General features: G+C 36.8%; 1 protein-coding gene across 1 annotated transcript; it reads left to right on the top strand.

The window, feature by feature from the left end:
• Positions 1 to 259: 259 nt before the first annotated feature.
• Positions 260 to 15,894, top strand: LOC114260833 (sphingosine kinase 1). The gene is made up of 10 exons (XM_028201011.2): positions 260 to 840; positions 8,632 to 8,754; positions 8,847 to 8,947; positions 10,106 to 10,178; positions 10,545 to 10,631; positions 10,747 to 10,824; positions 11,012 to 11,082; positions 12,574 to 12,867; positions 13,999 to 14,121; positions 15,505 to 15,894. The coding sequence occupies exons 1-10, from the start codon at positions 510 to 512 to the stop codon at positions 15,694 to 15,696; spliced, it is 1,473 nt and encodes a 490-aa protein (XP_028056812.2). The 5' UTR covers positions 260 to 509; the 3' UTR covers positions 15,697 to 15,894.
• Positions 15,895 to 20,678: the final 4,784 nt, after the last annotated feature.

Here is a 20,678-nt window from a genome sequence, read left to right as displayed (position 1 = left end):
TCACATTACATTATGTTTATGTAGGTGTCACGTTACGTTACGTTTATATAGGTATCACGTCACGTTACGTTTATGTAAGATTTTATAAAATACATTCCTATCTAAATAGAACTTAAGACTTTATAAGAAATTATACAAGATTTTATCTACTATAAGTGTCTAAAAAAAAACTTATAAATAAATCTCCCTTAACTTTTTAATTTTTTTAATAATTTTTTTATTTTTTGACTTAAAAAATTCACTTGTCAAACCACGCCTCGCTGTCATTTTCCCAGACAAGAATGCACCGAAAAATTAAATCAACGGCCGGAAGAAACAACACTACCTAATAACAGCCTCTGACGGATCATTCAAACCACAAAAAACGACTTCATGCCATAGATCCGTTTTACTCAAATCCACTTCTCTACCCACCCGACCCGAAATCCCCAACGACCACCACACCACACAACCACAAAACACACGCACACACTCATCCAAAAAACAAATAGAAAACCGTTTGACGCGAAATGGATCAAACCGAAGGAGAGTCCATAATACTCTCGGACCGAGTTCTGGTCAACGGCACAGTCACGCCGGTGACACTCACCGCCAGCGGAAAACTCCGGTGGTCGGGGGGCGTCGGAATCCAGAGCTGCTTGGCGGTGGAGAAGGAGGTCCTCGGTTTTTGCACCGAAGGTTCCAGAATCAAGATCAGGACCGTCGTTGAGAGTGGAGATGGAATCTGCTGCTTCGGGAGCAGAGGAACTCCCGTGAGGAAGACCTTCGCGTTCGAGACTATGTCTGACGAGTTGCTTGGACTTTGGTGCCAAAAGCTCCGAGAGTACATCGATTCTCTAGGTAATATCATCGTTCTGTTCTTCAATCATTATGAATTTGAAATGTGTAATCGTATTGTGCAATTAATGAATTAGGAATCAGATGTGTGGTGTATATGAATTAATGAATTTGAATTTTAAGCTCCTTAGTTTTTGATTTATTAGTCAAGAGTGCGATAAGATGCTTGTTTGGTTACTGAGAAACTGCAGTCCAACAAGAAGTGGAGGATTATTTGGATTTTTTGTTATTGTTAACTTTAGGGTTAGTTTGGACTTGAATGTGTGTGCATAGATTGTAAATTTGTTCTGTTTAGGCAAGCATAGTGTGCAATTAATGAATTAGGAATCAGATGTGTGGTGTATATGAATTAATGAATTTGAATTTTTAACTCCTGAGTTTTTGATTAATTAGTCAAGAGTGTTTGGTTACTGAGAACTGCAATCAAACAAGAACTGGCCATGAGTTTCTGAAACACTTCATTTGCTTTTCCACAATCAAATGCAGGATTATCTGGATTCTGTGTTATTGAATGACTTTAGGGCTAGTTTGGTTGCCCTAAAACTACAAATTTCAGCCAGTTTAAAATTTTTATTAATTATAAATCAAGCAACTAAAACATCTACGTAATTTATTTTATATAAATTTAACCTGAAAACCTATTGTAAAATTGAGAGATTCATAATCTATGCTGTTTGACCCCTGTACAATTTTTTTATTCAACTCATTTTCAAATTCATAGATTTTGAGCCCTTCCATACTTAAAATATGATATGTAATTAATTTAGAATCTAAGACAATTTTCTCAAGTGTGTGTTTATATGTTTTTGTTTACATGGACTTGAATGTGCGTGCATAGATTATGAATTTGTTCTGTTTAGGTAATCATATATTCATTGTGTGCAATTAGTGAATTTTAAGCTTCTCCGTTTTTGATTAATTAGTCAAGAATGTAATTAATATGCTTGTTTGGTTACTGAGAAACTGAAGTCCAACAAGAACTGGAAATGAGTTTTTTTTCTGAAATACTTCATTTACTTTTCTAATAAATTTTCCACAATCAAATGCAGAATTATCTGGATTCTGTGTTATTGAATGATTTTAGTGCTAAAAATTAGTTAATTAGATGTGTTTGCTTTTATAAATCAAGCAACTAAAATGTTTACAGAATTTATTTTATATAAATATAACCTGAAAACCTAACGTAAAATTGAGAGACTCATAATCTATGCTGTTTGACCCCTATACAAATTTTTCATTCAACTCATTTTCAAATTCATAGATTGTGAATTTGTTAATTCAAGATCGAGTAATTCAAGCTGGGCATTCAATGTGCCCTTAAATGCATAGTCTAGTTTAAATTGTCTATAATTCTAGCTAGGGCTAGCTTGGTTGCCCGAAAACTGCAAATTTAGGTTGATTCAAAATTAGTTAATTAGATGTTTTTGTATGTAAAAATCAAGAAACCAAAACATTTAGGGCTCGTTTGATTAGGCAGATTGTAACAAGCCCGCGGGGGACCTCGCTACAGCTCGGACTCGACTTGTTGTCACGGTTCTAAGTCTGAACCAAAGAGTCCAAATCCGGCAAATTGTTTTGAGAATCAGATTTTTTGAAAAAGTAGTGCCAAACATGGACTGCTTTGCCAGATACAGAGTCGCCACCTAAATATTTTATTTTGGGAAATTTAGGAAACCCTGACTCGGTGCCGAAAGGACACGTGTCCGTCATCACCAAAGTTGCCTCGGCTCGGGAACTTGGGTACGATTGGGGAAGGTCACTTCGTGAGCACCCCCGCTCGCCCGGTCATAGACCGGCCTCTACTAACCATGATATCAATTTTTGAAAACATTGTGAGTTCTTATTCCGGTTATTAGCCTAGGTTACTATGTGATGCACACAGCATATAAGTATAGACTGGATCGCCCGAATTGGAACAAAACATTTCATGCTTGTTTATTTGAAAGATGATTTGCTACTCGCAAGTAGGCTTAAAATGCAGATTTTACCACCTGCAGGTGGGTTTAGAAAAGATGGTTTTGCCACTATCTAGTGGGCTTAAAACAAACAGTCGATGATTTATTCCAATCTAAACAACTCAACCTTCACCCACAGGCATTTAGGCAGATATATCACATAAGCACATAGCCTCATGGTAAGCATGCTATTCATGGCAGTCACTCACACGCATGCGAGGATGCTAAAGCATAGAACTTACCGAGTACTCCAAGCCAAAATAGGAACTACATTAGAAATCATGCATGATCCTAAGTATACAAAAATGCTTAATGCAACACATGCAAAATGCAACTATAGTAGGCTCGGCTATTCTAAGATGGCATATGAAATGCTACAACTAACATGTATTCAACTTGGAATTGAAAATACAATGCAGTTAGTATGATGCGCCGAGCCCGGTGCATGCAAAACAGATGAATGATGCAAACATGCTGTCATACTGTATGCTAATTTAAACATGCCCTAATCTAACCATCATAAGCGGATAAATAAAAGGGAGAAAGACGTGGGGTTGGAAGACATACATCACACTCACGCACACTTATTACAGTTGTGCCCTCACTCGGAGGGTCCGAATAAATAATACAGTCCAAATATTACAGTCCCCAAAATAAAAGAATATTACAGTCCAAAATATTACAGAATTCTAATTAATTAAAGAATTAACTAAGAAAGCAAATAAAACTGGCGTGCAGGCCAGGGACTGCCTTGCTTCTGATGGATGATGCATGTCCGGATTGTCTTGCGCGGAAATCCACCGGAATGCCCCAATTAGCCTCTGTTTACACCTGTTTCTTGAAATGCGTGCCAAGCCTCGAAAAGTTGCTGATTCTGCGTTTTGCTGCAACAGAGAGCAGGAAAGGGGCATAGCAATGTATTTGCACAAATATATGCATGTCTCGATCCTCGTGCCACCAATCACGCATACCGAGGCATGATGGCCGAGGAGCCGAAATGCGCAACTCAATATAGGATGAATGCACATGAAACTACAGCTAAAACCTAACTCCATCATGGATAATCCGGAGTGTCGGTGACTGGGGAATTGAGACACATTCCGTCACTCGGAGTACGAAACATACCTCGTTTCCCGTGCCCGGGCTAACTCATATTCCGGACACGATGCAATATGCATGATATGCATGAAATGCAATTAAGATACAACCTAGTATATATTATGCTATGGAATGAAATGCCTCGAAATGCGTGCACGCAGGCACGCAAACCGAGAAAATACAGAATGCTATGAAAATGCGGTGCCTCGAAATGCGTGCACACGGGCACGCAAACCGAGATGATGATATGTGTCTCGAAATATGTGCACGCGAGCGCGCAAACCGAGACGATGATATGTGTCTCGAAGTACGTGTACGCGGGCACGCAAACCGAGGCAATGATATGTGTCTCGAAGTACGTGCACGCGGGCACGCAAACCGAGGCAATGATATGTGTCTCGAAGTACGTGCACGCGGGCACGCAAACCGAGGCAATGATATGTGCTATGAAGTACGAGATGCCTCGAAATGCGTGCACACGGGCACGCAAACCGAGGCAATGGTAAATGCAATGAAAATGAGATGCCTCGAAGTGCGTGCACACGGGCACGCAAACCGAGGCAATGGTAAATGCTATGAAAATGAGGTGCCTCGAAATGCGTGCACACAGGCACGCAAACCGAGGCAATGGTAAATGCTATGAAAATGAGGTGTCTCGAAATGCGTGCACACGGGCACGCAAACCGAGGCAATGGTAAAATATGATGAAATGACATGGAAATGACAAATGGGCTTATACCAACATGAGTGAGCCTCAGCCACACTCACATAGGATGCCGACGGGTGAAAATGAAGTGCCTCGAAATGCGTGCACACGGGCACGCAAACCGAGGCAATGCATACGCAATGCAAATGACATGGAAAATGAAGTATGGACTTATACTAACATGAGAGAGCCTTAGCCGCACTCACATAAGATGCCGATGGCAGAAAATGAAGTGCCTCGAAATGCGTGCACACGGGCACGCAAACCGAGGCAATGCATACGCAATGCAAATGACATGGAAAATGAAGTATGGACTTATACTAACATGAGAGAGCCTCAGCCGCACTCACATAAGATGCCGATGGCAGAAAATGAAGTGCCTCGAAATGCGTGCACACGGGCACGCAAACCGAGGCAATGCATACGTAATGCAAATGACATGGAAACTGACAAATGGACTTATACTAACATGAGAGAGCCTCAGCCACACTCACATAAGATGCCGATGGCAGAAAATGAAGTGCCTCGAAATGCGTGCACACGGGCACGCAAACCGAGGCAATGCATACGCAATGCAAATGACATGGAAACTGACAAATGGACTTATACTAACATGAGAGAGCATCAGCCACACTCACATAAGATGCCGACGGATAAAAACGGAGTGCCTCGAAATGCGTGCACACGGGCACGCAAACCGAGGCAATGATAAAATGTGATGAAATGTGGCAAAAATGATATGCAAGCATGCCAATGGAATTTCAGCACTAAAATATGGGGGAAAACAGTCCCGAAATGAGGCGAAATGACATGAAATGCAAGGAAATGTCCCGAAATGCAACATTAGGCACCCGAAATGACCTATAGCTATGCCAAACATGCACAATATGGATATGCAATTCAAAGACAGAAGCTAGACAGTCCCAAAAGATGCACTTTTACAGTTATAAACATGGCCAAACAGCAAGCATAGGTAGGGGAAAAATAGCATGCAAGAATAGGGGCCAAAAGAGGGGTAATGAAGCAAGTGGTATGAGCAAAACCCAAACTGAAAAATTTCCTTCTACAACACTGAAGATGGACCAAAAATATGAACATTTACAGTATATGGCAGCCTCAAAATCAGTATACAAACATGCTAAAAATATGATGCAAAATGAGGCTCAAAAGGTGCTAAAACATGAAGTATACAAAATAATCACCAAACAGAAAAAAAGTGTGAATGAAACATGAAGTATAGGCCAAAACAAGGCCACTTTCAGTTCGGACCAAGGTCCAAAAACAGAAGCAAAGAGGGCTACTAATTTATGCAAAAATGGGGCCAAATAAGGGATATAACTACAAGTGACACATAGAGACACCAAACAATGTTGAGCCCTTCTCCAATGTTGAAGAGGGGCTCAAAATAAGCCTTATATCAGTTTACAACATGCTCGAAAATAAATTGCTCATGGGCCAAAAATAGCATGCAAAATCATGACATACAAGAGGGTCAATGAAGCAAGTGTATTATGGAGGGCTCAAACAGGGTTGAGCCCTTAATGAGAAGTGAAGATGAGCTCAAAATATGGCCCTTTTCAGTTAGGGCCGGAGCTTGAAACCAAAAAGAAGTGGGGCTTAGAAATAGATCAAGAAAAAGGATCAAAAGGGTAAAAGTACTACTTACCCTTGAAGAATCACACTTTTGTTGCTTCTTGGATGGATTTGCAGCCTCTTTAGCCTTCAAGAATCCTTCCTTGTTGCTGGAAATGAGATGGTGGTGGTAGAGCTTGGTGGTGTAGAAGAAATGGTGGTTAGGGGCTTAGGGTTTTTTGAAGAATTGAGAAGGAAGAAGATGGAGTTGGCTATGGAAGCTTGAAGGAGAGTTTTTCTAACCCCTCTAATGCATGTTGGTAGCTGGTTATATGGACCAAAAAAAGGGTGTAAAGGTGGGGCATAAAGGAGAGCAAAATTCCCCCAAAAGGGTCCCCCCGGATGTAGATATTTTTGGGAGAAAACCAAGGCACAGCTGGAATGCACTCAACCTGAAGAAGCAGGCCGGCCTATCACTTTTGTTGCAGGTGGCCGGCCGGCCACTTAACATAGCCGGCCGGCTAGGTCAAAGAAAAAAAACGGTCGGCCGGCCAGAAAAAATGGCCGGTCACCCCCTAGGATGAAGCCCCAGAAGTTAGCTTTCCAATGGCGCAAACCTTGCATTAAAATTCCTCCTGTAGAAAAAGTTATGCCCTTTTCCGTGAAGCCGCGCAGATTCAGTCCAAGCGGACTTCAACCAACCACATCTCTCCCCCCCGGACTTGGACTTGGGAGATTCTTGAGTGCAAAATGAAGCCCCGGAAGTAAGCTTTCCAATGGTGGTGGCCTCATATCTTAATTCCTCTTGTGCAAAGAGTTACGCCCGTTTCGGTGAAGCCGCGCAGCTTTTTCTCCTTCCCGGATTCATGCTGAACCACTTTTGACCAAAAAGAAGTTGGCTTTTTGGCAAAATTACTAGCCTCCCACCAACTTTTGGTGTCCTCTCATGTGTGTAGATCACATATATGTGGTTTGGGGTTGGCAATAGTGACTCTAGGGTGTTCAACATTGCATTTGAAGAGGAGGGGCAAAAATGGAAAGAAAAATTAATGGCCGGCCATAAACTTTTAGGGTCCTCCCAAGTGTGTACATCACAGATATGTGGTTCAAAGTTCAAGAAAGTCGGCCCAAGGTGTTCAACATTGGCCCGGAAGAGGAGGGGCAAAAATGGAAATAACAATTAATGGCCGGCCATGACTTTTTTGGGTCCTCCAAGGTGTGTAGATCACAGTTATGTGGTTGAAAGTTGGCAACACTACCCCTAGGGTGTTCAACATTAGCCCGGAAGTTGGAAAAACGGGCGCCGGGAGGCTCCGGTGGAGAGATAACTGGTTGCTGCAACAATTACTAGCCTCCCACCCTCCAGTGACCTTCCTGGTGATAAAACAGAGGTACCTGCCAAAAATGAACGAAAACCGATGCAAAACGAATGTTCGGGGGCCAAAACACGCAGTTCGGGGCCCCGGAAACTGCCCGTTAAACACCGAAAGTGGCGTTCGGCCACGAAGTGGGTTTCTCAGACCCCAGTGTCCCTCAAAAGGGAGAAAATAAGATGTATGCCAAAAATCAGAGCAATAGGAGATGGTTAAGCGGTCCCGAACCGAGGCACACGGCCTGACGGCTCCGAAAACCGGGAACCGGACTCCGAAATGGGAAAAATGGCCTACGGCCACCAAATGTAGCCTACGGACATTGAGAGATGGTCTACAGGACCTCTCCCTCCCCTCAGGAAAAGAAACAGAGAAAACCGAGTCTGGTTCGCAAACCGAGACAAGGCACAGAAAAGGGTTCGGGAGTCCGGAGGCAGGGCTCACGGCCGCAACTCCGAAACTTCTGAACGAGCACATCATGCAACATCACCAAGCACTCAATTGGTGACGTCTGAGTCTTAAGGTCGGTCAAAAATGGGGTGTCTACACAGATAGGATTGAGATTATTAATCCATGGGACTCACATTCCATTGTTTGGTTGCAAATATTATTATTCGGATTAGATTCCAATATCCATTCTATCTAATGAAATTGATCAATTTTTTAATCCTATGACAACAACCCAAAACATGCATATAATTAAGATTATATACTTCCATATCTATTGCAAAACAAACGTGGACAAGAGGAAATTATGTATCTCACTAATTCGGCTAGATAGCTATCCTATACTAATCTCAAGGATTGTTAATCTTGCTAATCAAACAGGCGCTTACGGAATTAACTTTATATTAATTTAATCTAAACGCCTAATGTAAAATTGAAAGGTTCAAAATCTATGCTGCTTGATGCCTATACAAATTTTTTATGAACTCATTTACAATTTCATAGATTTTGAATTTGTTAATTCAAGATCGAGTAATTCAATTTGGACATCCAAAGTGCCCTTAAATGCATAGTCTAGTTTTAAATTTGTCTATAATTCTAGCTATGGCAACAATTTTTCCTTTTTTTTGTTGTCATTCTCTAACAGGTCGGCCAAAGAAGCTATTTATTTTTGTAAATCCATATGGGGGGAAGAAATCTGCATCTAAGGTATTCCTTGATGATGTGAAACCACTGCTAGAGGATGCTAATGTTGAATTTACAGTGCAAGGTCTGTAGTCTTTGATTTTGGGTGCTGTTTACAGTTTCTCACCATTCTGGGATGGTTATTCATGCTTGTTAATTTGAAATTTTGACTTTCAGAAACAAAATATCAGCTTCATGCAAAGGAAATTGCCCTAACATTGGATCTATCAAAGTATGATGGAATAATTTGCGTTAGCGGGGATGGAATCTTGGTTGAGGTTGGCTGCTTATGCTTAACTATATTGCATCATTCACAACTAAATTCAATGCACATTATTAGGTACTTAGGGGGCAACCTAGGGGAACAATGACCATCTCTAGAGTGATTTGTGATGGTTGGTTAATAAGATTTCATCAAGGATGGTCAATATGCTTTAAAAGGTGGACAACACTTTCCAAAGTTGAGATGGTACCAGTGAAGGGTAATTGATTGAATAGCCATTTCCAAATTACTCCAATTATGAATCCTGGTGAACTAATTAAGCTACAAAGTGACCTAAAAATCAGGACGCAATTCTAATGAATGACTGAGAGACTCCTATGGTAGTTTGGAGGTCTTGTTCTCTTAAGTTGCTTCCTTGCACTTCTGCAAGATTCTTAAAAAAAATAAATCCTTTGGCTCTTTTCATGAACATAAGCAACTGTCTAATAAATGTGTTAGTTGATTCTAGGAGAAATTTTGTGTTGGTGTTTTGTTATAATTATTACAGTAATGGATATGTTTTAAAAAAATAATGGATATGTTTTGGAAACATTTTTTTAATTTTAATGGAAATGCTTTGAAAATGTTTCATAAGCTACTAAAACATACAAAATACATAGAAACATTTGGAAACATAAATTAAAATGTATATAAATATATAAAAGCCTAATAATTGATTAATTAAACATTAATATTTATATAGTCATTCATATAAAATGACAAGTGTAATATAATCAATGTTGCTATGGCAAAAAATTATTAAGTTTTGTCCAATAACTCAATTTTATTAAACACAAGTGCTAATGATTCTCAAAGTGTTTAAGATCCCAACAAAACAAGGTTTAAAATTACTTAGACGAGTAATAACAAGTGTCTCCATGCGTCTTGCTTTGCATTTTGTTTCAATTGTCGTGTTGGCATGTTTGTGTCGTGTGCTTGTGTTTCTCACTGGTGTTTCATTTCGTTACAGTCTCTTAAAAAATAAAATGTTTTGGCCGTTTTGATGGAAATAAAAGGAAATTTTGTCTGTTTGGTGGATGAATATATATATGCCATTTTGATTTGGTGACTTGCATTTTCCTTTCAAGATTAATCAAATCTGTGTTTTGTTGCTTGATGTGGTACATCTCTGGGACCTCCATTCTTTTTCTTACAAGCATTGCAAATTTAGTAGGTAGTAAATGGACTACTTGAGAGAGACGATTGGGATGCTGCAATAAAAATGCCTCTTGGAATAGTCCCTGCAGGTTTGTGTACCAAATTTATTTTTGTTGTAATACATTTTAAGTAAGCCTTGCTCACATTATATTCTGGGGTATGCTTACAAAAATAAAAATAAAAAATGCTCTGTTTTATGGTACTAGCTAGTAGCAAGCAATAGCACAGCAAGTGCATCAAGGTTTATCTAATGAATGGAACAATAGGTTCATATGATATTTTGCATTAAATGCTGTAAGCTTATCCCAACAATTGATTGGTGATCATATATAAATTTTAGTAAAGATCTCCACTTCAAGTGAAGCATGCCATCCTGTGTTACGGGCAAAATTCTCCTTACTTCTTCTATTGTTTTATGGAATTTGAAATCTGACATGATGTATTTTTGGGTGGAGGTACTGGAAATGGCATGGCAAAATCCCTTCTGGATTCAGTTGGTCATCCTTGTACAGCATTTAATGCTATTCTTGCCATTATTCGAGGTCGTTTATAGTCTCTGTTACTATTTTTTGTTTGAAAATATTAAATTACTCCTTTTGATTACAAATGGTATTTTGTTTTGATACAAGAATTACTTCATACTCCAATTACTGGCAGGGCATAAGTGTTCATTGGATGTAGCTACCATCTTGCAAGGGCAGACTACATTCTTTAGTGTCTTGATGCTTGCATGGGGTATGACAAAAATGCCATTCAATTTGATACTGGATTTTACATTTCAAGCTAGTTTATGTGTGCTTCCTTAAATCTTGTGTTTGGTATCATGGATAAGTTTATGACAAAGTCATACATTTAGAATATAATTGGCAGTTAGCTGTGGCTATATTTTCAGCATTGCTAACATAATCTTACTATATTCCAGGTCTGGTGGCAGATATCGACATTGAATCTGAGAAGTATAGATGGATGGGGAGTGCTCGTATAGATTTCTATGTGAGTTCTGGAAGATATCTCGTTTATTATGTTGTATGAAGTTTTACAGTGAAACTGTTTCGGAAGTATTATTTATACTTTCATTTGATGGGTATATATTCTTTGTTGTTTGGATGTTTCTAACCATAGGATCTGCTTTCATATATGCTGCCCTATATTCAGTTTACAGCCTGTTACACTTTTGTTTAAATTACAGATACTTTCCAAGAGAATCACTTTTTTTATACCATGTGGGACCCTTGTTTTGTCTATCTAATCTTTTGATTACAATTTCCTCCCATACATAGCATGCAAGTTGAATATCACATATATCAGAAGATGTTCAATACATACAAGCTACATTATTGGTAAAAACACACTCTATCTGATCGCAACTTATACATGGGATGATCATCATGTGCAATTGCCTTGATATTTGGTGAAATATAACTCTCTAGAAGTAAATTCTAAAATTGGTAGCCTGATTGTTTAAACTTTATTCTATCACAGTTTCTACTGTAGAAACATATTCCTGCATGAAGAGCTTTAAATAGCAGCTGTTTTACTAACACACTCAGCTATGTTATGCCTATCTTATTATTATTTGTATTGCAGCTGCTGCCGTGGCCCACCACTGTCGTTATTCGTGTTTAAAATGCTTCAATGCATATTATATTTGTATGACTAGTTTTACTATTACTCCATTTTAATGCAGGTGAGTCTTTTTAACCGTTGCCATCATTGTTGCCATTTGTTTTACTGATATTATTGTGCAACTGTTGGGTTTTTTGTTATCAGTAATGCTCTTACTATAACTTCTACTACTTGGCAAATATGATCAGTGATTCACTAATTAATGTTGTGTTTCACACCAATCACAGTTTTTAAAGATTGTCTAGGTATAGTAATTTTCAACTTTTTATATGAAAAGAATTAAAAGATTAACAACCTAATTATTGTTTCCAAAATAATTTATGTTTACAAAATCGGATTATCAAAGCACTATTTTGGATTTTTAGTTGTCCTTTATCGGTTTTATACTCTTGTTGACTTCAAATTTTAAAGTAAGGTTTGCCCATGAATGCGATGCTTGTTCCACCTGAAGGAGCTGCTGTTTAACTATCAACAGCCACCTCTGCCAGTGCCTCTGGCTGGCTAGTCAATGCAACATTTTTATCCTCCCAGCCCACGCTTCCACCTGAAGGAACTGCTGTTTAACTACCAACCCCGTCTCTGTTCTATTAACTCATGGTATTTGTGTAGTAAAGTTTATTTATAACTTTTTGCATCATCATTAACAATTGGATTATCTTTATCATCATTATTTGTTCAACATGCCTTAAGAGATTAGAATTTGACTATGTTGACAGTGCTATTGCTGTGTGAAATTCTTTGTAAAGTACTAAATACAAAAACAGCTTGTAAGGCGTGGAAATGCTGTTAAGAAAATGAATTTGGGAAGCTTTAGAACAGCAAGGTTATATTAAACTTATCCACTTATATTTTTTTCAGGCTGTTCAACGGATATTTCATCTTAGGGAGTACAATGGGAGTATTTCATTTGTGCCTGCTCCCGGCTTTGAAGCTCATGGAGAGCCAAGTGAACAGAAAGGTGAATTCATGGGCAAAGACATCTGCAATCCAAGCCATGATGAGTCTAGTAAGATTCAGAAGTGTGGCTACCAAGGTCCCCGTGATGACTCAGAGAACTTAAATTGGAGGAAGATTAATGGTCCATTTGTATCAGTCTGGCTCCATAACGTACCATGGGGTGCTGAAAACACCAAGGCAGCACCTGATGCCAAGGTTTTTTTTTTTTTTTCTTCTTCCTTTCTATTTTTTGTTGTTTTCGGTGTCTTCCTCTCTGTTGCTTTTCTTACTTTTTCAACCACCAATATTCAGTATATGATTTTCATGCTGATCATCCGAAATTATAGTTGAAATGACCTGTGTTTATCTTTCTCTTTCTTTTTTTTAAAACAGGTCTTACCTGTGGTTTGAGATAAGTTGCTAATACCTTAGAAGTTGCAGCAGAAGTAGGTTCTAGGCTGTAAAATGCTGGAGCTGTCTGTTTACTATGAAATCTCTGGGAATACATATATATATATTTCTGTGATGTATGTTATCATTGTTCTAGCACATCATAAGTATGCATTTGGAACAAATTAACTGTGTATTCATCCAACAAAATAAAGAATACTATAGTGATGTAGCATATTCCAAATAGTGGGGAAATTTATGTGCTATTATTTGAGAAAATATACATTTGCCAAATACGCACTTAGAAATTATTCTATTGGTCATTGGAAGTCATTCTTCCATCAAGTTACTTCCTTGCTCACGGTTGCTAGTATTATTATTGCATGTTTGACATTTGGCACTAGTAGAATTCATTTTTTCATGAGGTTAATTGGCATCCATGCTCAAACTTGATGATTTTAATATCATTTGGACTTAGGGCTGGCTTGGATCTGTAGTTTTCTTTCATCTTGGACTACATTCTTCAGTGTAGTATTTGTAACAATTTTTGGCTGGAAAAATTGGGGAAAAAAAGATTGGTTGATTTGTGGTGAAACTGGCAATGAAACAAAATGTTACGATGTTTGTTTACCTTAACTCGATTGAGTTTGAGATTTGCAGAATAAGAAGTTTGGCTACTGTTGGTGCATTTTAAGATCATCAAACCTCTTTAATTAAGTCCCTCTTGAAGCTAAATGTATTGTGTGCACAATTATTGATCCTTGTGTTCAATGAGCTGCCTTAACTAGGACTTCATGTTCTTGCATCTGGATCTGAAAATGCTTACTCTTTATATGCCTTTGGCAGTCTCTTCTCTGCCATGAGTACTGAGGCCTAAGATTTCTATTAAACATTTCAAGATTTTCTTATTTGTGGGCATATTTGACTTCTGTATTCTTTTTGCTGGTTGATGTGCAGTTCTCAGATGGATATTTGGACTTGATTATCATTAGGAGTTGCCCAAAGTGTGCGTTGCTATCGTTGATGACTGAACTCAATAATGGAAATCATGTCAAATCACCACATGTCTTGTACCTAAAGGTGAGTTCATGGTATTAGTAATTGCCAATTTAGCCTGGTTGCTGTAAATATTATTTCCTTCATGTACCGTTAAATTTAATTTTTGAAAGAGTTCTCCACGATCTTTTAACTTGTGGAGGGGGAATTGCCATGGAAGTTCAGATATGGAAGGGCAGAGATCCTCATTTCCATGCTCACTCTGTGTAACTTCTGAACTGCCCCCCCCTCTAAAAGTCTATCTACACCAAGGATCAAAATTTCGTTTCAGTTAGCTTGGAAATAGAAACGTTTCAGAAGCATAAATGAAATGAAAAAATAATTTGGAGACATTTGAAAATATTTGGAAACAAAAACTAAAACTTAAATAAATATACATTCTCAATAATTAAATAATTGAACAGATTGATGTCTTTGAATATTAGAAGCTCATAAACAATGGTTTGAAGGCTTAGCTAGGAAAGGGATTTGTCATTGTAAGAAAAAAACACAAAAATTCTAGTAGGAGGGATAAATAAAGAAGAAAAAAATACCTTGAAATAACCATAAAAAAGAAAAAGAAGAAGGAATAAGTGAACTTATTTAGATTATTTGCTTAAAGGAAGTTAACTAATGGTGTTTGGTTACAATTTTAAATTATAACTTATTTGATTATTCAACTTGTTTGGCCAGTAAAAAGTGAAATTTTCTTAAGCAACAATTTGTAGCTTTTTAAACTTATTTGAAACCCTTAAATACGTGTGTACAAACGAGCCGTATCTCTTTTGTCTTGGTTATAATTTTTGAGAGACATTCTGGATATTTGTGACAAAAAAAAAGAAGAAAAGAAGCTATGCAACAGCTTATGTACCGAACATTTTAACTTTTTTCACACATTAAAAGTTGTACCAAATAGATTTATAATTTATTTTATTTCTTTTAAGCTAATAATTTAAAAAACTATAACCATAAAAGCTAACTTATAAGTGATACCAAACGGGCTGTTAATCTTCTCTTTTCTATCTTGCCTCTTCTTGTTTCTAGTTTATGAAATTCTCAAAAAAAAAATTAAGAAGATTTCCTTTATTCTTAAATCTTTCGTTTTGACAAGGGACAGCCAGAAATGATCAGTGTTAGATATTCCTAATAGGTATTGAAACAACTCATTATTTTGGTATGTATGGTAGTGCTTTGGTGCATTTCAGTGAAACATTGGAATCATTCCACTGCTGTTTCAATGGAAATGAAATGAAATTTTGCTCCTTGCATGCTGTTGTGCTCATTGTGATAGAAAAGAAAGAAGAGAGGAACTGGCTATTGAATTGAACTATGAACAATACAAGGATGGATGAGAAGCTATATGTGGACATTACAATCAAATCATATTGTATTATAATCGTAACGCATCGTAATCACAATATACTACAGGTGAAAGCATTTGTTTTGGAGCCCGGTCCAAGAGTTGACGACGCAACAAAGGAAGGGATTATAGACTCTGATGGAGAGGTCTTGGCCAGAGGGAAAGGAACATACAATTCTGACCAGAAGGCCCTGATGGACTACAAGAAGCTCCAAATAACAGTGGATCAAGGTTTGGCTACTTTATTTACCCCTGTTTGAAATTTTATCATCATTTTTCCTCTATCCGGTTTTGTCGTTCCACAGAATGTTAACTTTAAAAAAAAGGGTTCTGGAACCAATGATAATTCTGTTTGTAAAGAGTCATGCATAGAGAAAACAGAAAAATAAAAGACACATCTTTTTTTTTACTGTATCTGAAAAGTTATTTGTTAAACTGACTTTGTATCATTGCTACAAGTTTTCTGGGTTTTTTTGCCGCTTTATTTTCTAATTTGAACCGAGTTCACGGGCAGGGTGCAGATCTATTCACCGGATGGATTTCACAATCCCTTTTCACCTTCAATGTTAATCCACAAAACCACTGGCTAGGGGGGCCACAGCCCATGCTAAGATCAAAAGAGTTCCATTAGTTTGTAGTGTGTTGGGCTCTTGATTTGTAAATTGCAATAGGATGGCCCCTCCAAAAAAAAATAAAAGTATCAAGTTTTATATATTCCCCCCATATTTTAATGCTTTTTAAGCTTGATATGGTTATGGACCACCTAAATATTAAAGTGTTACAAAATTAGTAGTTTTTAGTTATAATCTATAGTTGTGTTTAGTTACAAGTTACTATGATTGTTTCTAGTAATGAATCTAGAGGTGTTTCGTTATGACAGATAAGAATAATGCTATATGCACCAATTGGTATGTCAATCAGTGTACTAACGGATGATATAGTATTATTTTAGAGATTTTTGGTATTTATAATTTGTATAACGAGTGAGATCATAATTTTGAAATGGCAATGTTATAATATACAAAAATGCTAGAGGTCCCAAAAATTCTACCAAAAGTTTTGGGTCCCACACCCATGTGAGACACTTGGTAAAACTTTTGGTAGAATATTTGGGGTCTCTAGCATTACTCTATAATATATGTTAGTACATTAATTGATATATCAATTAGTGCGAGTAGCACCACCAGACATATAAACAAGTTATGAATCAATTGAATAACTCATTCATATATATATATATCAAATCTAACAGTTAGCAACAAAGATGTTTATGTTATGCACATTTTTGTAGGAGTGTGTACTATCTTCTCCTACCCTAATTAACATCGTGTGTTTCGTACAATATCAATATAATCATTTTTCTTATTTTTTGTTTTGTAAGTCTTAATATTGATTGAGAATTTTTAAAAAATATATATTTTTAGTATAATTTAGATACAATACTTCAGCTATAGATGAAATAATTAAAACTTTGTTGTCAATTCCGAGTGTATACAGTTCGGTCCTATCTTACTATAATTCCTGCGTCCGCCACCGCACAAAACAAACACCGTATGTATGATCATTGGCAGCGCCACATTGAGGCCGGAGGGGACACGTGCTCCCTTGATTTTTATTTTTATTTTTATTTTTTGGTCAAAAATTACACTTTTAAATCTAGTTGAGAAATGTTTTTCCATTAATTCCTTTGAAATTCCAAGTATTCCCCCTTCTAAATCTTTATACCACATTTTTTCTTTTCAACAAAATCCCTACAATTTGTGTTTAATTTTGCTAAAATCTTCTCTTATAAATTTGTATTATCTCTCTATTCTCTCTCATGTTTTTCTTTTACCCCTCTCTCTCTTATTTTATTTTTATTTTTATGTGTATCTCTGTGTAATATTGTAATAGAGGGATGAGATGACATTTTAATTTGTGATGATTACTAAAGTAGAAAATTCATAAATAAATATCAGTGGACTCAAGTAATAGTCTAACATATAAAGCTTTTACATCACGTTTATTTTCAATGGTCCTATCATCAAATGAAAATCAAATTCATAGTGATTGATCTTGAGATTATTTCAACTCGTGCTTGTGCTTGCATCCCAGTAAGGCATATCAAAAGCCACTTGTGTGTCGGGTTAGCGTTAGAATTAGGGCTTCTTGATTGAAAAAATTATATTTTTGAAAAAATTCTTTTTATCAAATGGTCAGAAAAATCTTTTTCGTTGTGTATAAAACCGTGTGCTTAATTAGCTTGTTGGTTTGATTTGTTTGATTTTGAAAATTATTTTGTTTATCAAATTTAATTACTCTTTTTTGGCTATTTAAAGAAAATCTTCTGTATTGCTTTACATAAACGAAAAATCTATTCTGAAAAGTGCATGTGTTTTTAATCTTTTTATTATGGTGAATTACACTGTCATTGTAATTTTTTCTTGTATCATCAATCATACTCTTTAAGTTTTTCCTAGTGTGTCAATTTAATTCAATTAGTAATACCTTTTGGCCTAGTAGTTGTGTGCAGCACAACTTTGTGGTGAGATTATGGTTCAACACTTGTAGAGAGAAGTTTGATACTTTCATGATTTTATTTCTCCTCTATTAAAGGGGTTGTATGTAATTGTTTTTTTTCTTCTCATATTTTGACCCCTTTTGAGCTATCTATTTTGTTGTTCAAAAATTAATTATTTGAACAAAAACTAAGTTCAATAGTTGATATCTAAAAAATTAATTTTTGTTCGTAGGTTAATTATCCGAACGAAAGAAATTGTGTAAACTAGAGTATTTTTGGTATACAAATAGAAGCTCTCAATTTATAATGGTACATTTCTTTTTAAATGAACTATTTTGTCATTCTCTGCCCATGGTTCAATCCTTGTTAGGAATTGATTTTTTTAGAATATATATATATATATAAATTTTTTTTGTGGTCTTTTGTAAAAATTTTTAAACTTAAAAATGAAAAAATTTGATACAAATTTAAAATAAATAAAAAATTTAACATTTTTGTATGGGCATGTGCATGCGTTGAAAGTGGACACACGAACACGGCATGCGATGCGACGCAGGCTTCTGAGTAGAGCGAGACTCGGCGGGCCTATCCACCCAAAAAAAAAAAGACTCGGCGGGCCCACCTGAAAATACGAAATAGATAGGGGAAAATAACCCATCAGTGTAAATTTTTTTTTTTTTTCATGAATATGTAATTTTTTCTTAATATCTGTTTGGGTACATGTGAATTTTAAATTAATAATAATCCAAGTTCATTTATGAAAGTTTATTTATGAAATCCAAGGTAGAGTCAAATAGTTTTATTACTATAGATACAATTAGTTATTTGAAATCACACTAAACAAATTCTCTTTTTAACTATTAGAATCATACTAAAAAGAGAAAATTAGTGAGAAATTTAATCTAAAGAGGATGTAAGGCATTAGATTCAGTGAATATTTTTTACAACAATGATTCATCCCCTCTTTTCTCCTCACCCCCTTTGACCCCCCCTCTCTCTCATTGGTTACATTTTCTTTTTCTTTTTCTTTTTTTTCCTGCTTCTCCAATCACCACCCGCCATGTGGCAAAGGGGGGTGAGGGGGTGACCCCCAAAAGGGGGTCCCAAGCATTATTCTATTTTTTATTGGTAAGAAATTAATGTTTTGTAAAATAGTTTGGTAAGAAATCTTATAAGACATTTTGTTTCTTATTTTACCCCTTAACTTTTTTATATTTATTTGACTTTTCGTTAATTATTTGTTCAAATTTATATCTATTGATTTAAATTTTTATTTATTTATTCAAATTTATATCTATTTGTTTAAATTTTTTGACTATTTGTTCAAAAATCTGCCTGTTAAAAATTTGCTAAACTTAATTTTTCCTATATATTGAAATTTATCAAGCATATTTTTCATTTTTCAACCTATTTGTTCAATTTTTTGAACAGATCATAGCCTTTTATCTGTACAAATTTTAGTTGCAAAAATTTGAGTTTGCATAGATCAAATTTTTGGGATACAATCTATCTGTTGCAATATCAAGCCCCTATATATCAAGCCCCTATCTGTTCAAATTTTGAATAGATCTATCTTATTATCTGTTCAAAACAGATCTGTCTTTGTTTTTTTTTTAGGGGAATTGACCAGTAAATCTCATTTTGTGGACTTGTAATCCATAAGGTCCTGAATGTTTTCTTAGTGACTAGGTGGTCCTTTAATTTGTTTGTTGACAGTTTTGTCACTGTTAGTATTATTGATTGACATTTGGTGTGGGTTTGTATAGGAGGAGGTGAATGGGTGTTTGTGTGTCACGTTGATCGAAAAAGCATATTAATACTTTTTTTAATTGAGTAAGTGTGTAACACTCACAACATAAGACGTGGGTTGTGACGTGAACACAAGTAATTTGACACAATTTTTTTTTTTTTTTTTTTGTGTGAACTAAGTAATTTGACACAGTTTGACACGAGCAATTTGACATGAGCAAGTGTGTCACGTTTCGGCTTTCCCACAGTTTGACTCTTTTTTCCCGATTGCCATTTGTAACGTTTCGACGTGAACCTTACCATTTGTTGGGTTCACGCAGAATCCGATCGCCTGTTCCGGCGGGGAACGACGGATGATGCTTCAGCCATTTCCATCGTTTCTCGTCCAAGTTTGACCCTTTTTTCCCGATTGCCATTTGTGACGTTTCGACGTGAACCTTACCATTTGTTGGGTTCGTGCAGAATCCGATCACCTGCTCCGGCGGGGTACAACGAGTGAAGCTTCAGCCAATCCTACCGTTTCTCGTCCCAGCTCTCAATCTCCTGCCCTCCTATGGAGTAACTGAGTTCTGGGTCGTCGTAGAATGTTGGGTCATCTGGGTCGTTGCGTAGGTTAACCCGGTGTACACCCCAGCGCAATCTCGCTTCTTTAAAGAAATCGATGCCTTCGTTTCGTTCTCTGAGAAACCGGTACTAGGGCTAGGGTTTATGAAGGACGAGAGAGCCCAAACCGTTAGAAAAGCCACCAAAACTCCACCGACGAATAGAAGGCCGTTAGAGAGAAACAACCCCGCTTTGGTCCGAGCTCCACACTTGGCCATGGATAGTGATGAAGATGTATGGAACTGAGAATGTTGAGGGGGCACCATTTGAAGCTGAAGATGAGTATTCTTGTCAGTGTGTAGCCGTTGTATCCATTGTTGGGTTCACAAAAATTGTTGATTTGTTGGGTTCACATTTGTTGGTTCACGCAGTGTTGTGTGACTCCATAAC

The sequence above is a fragment of the Camellia sinensis genome, chromosome 9 (genome assembly GCF_055761805.1).
Source record: "Camellia sinensis isolate YWXY chromosome 9, ASM5576180v1, whole genome shotgun sequence".
Taxonomy (NCBI): domain Eukaryota; kingdom Viridiplantae; phylum Streptophyta; class Magnoliopsida; order Ericales; family Theaceae; genus Camellia; species Camellia sinensis.
This window is presented reverse-complemented; position numbering and strand designations above follow the sequence as displayed.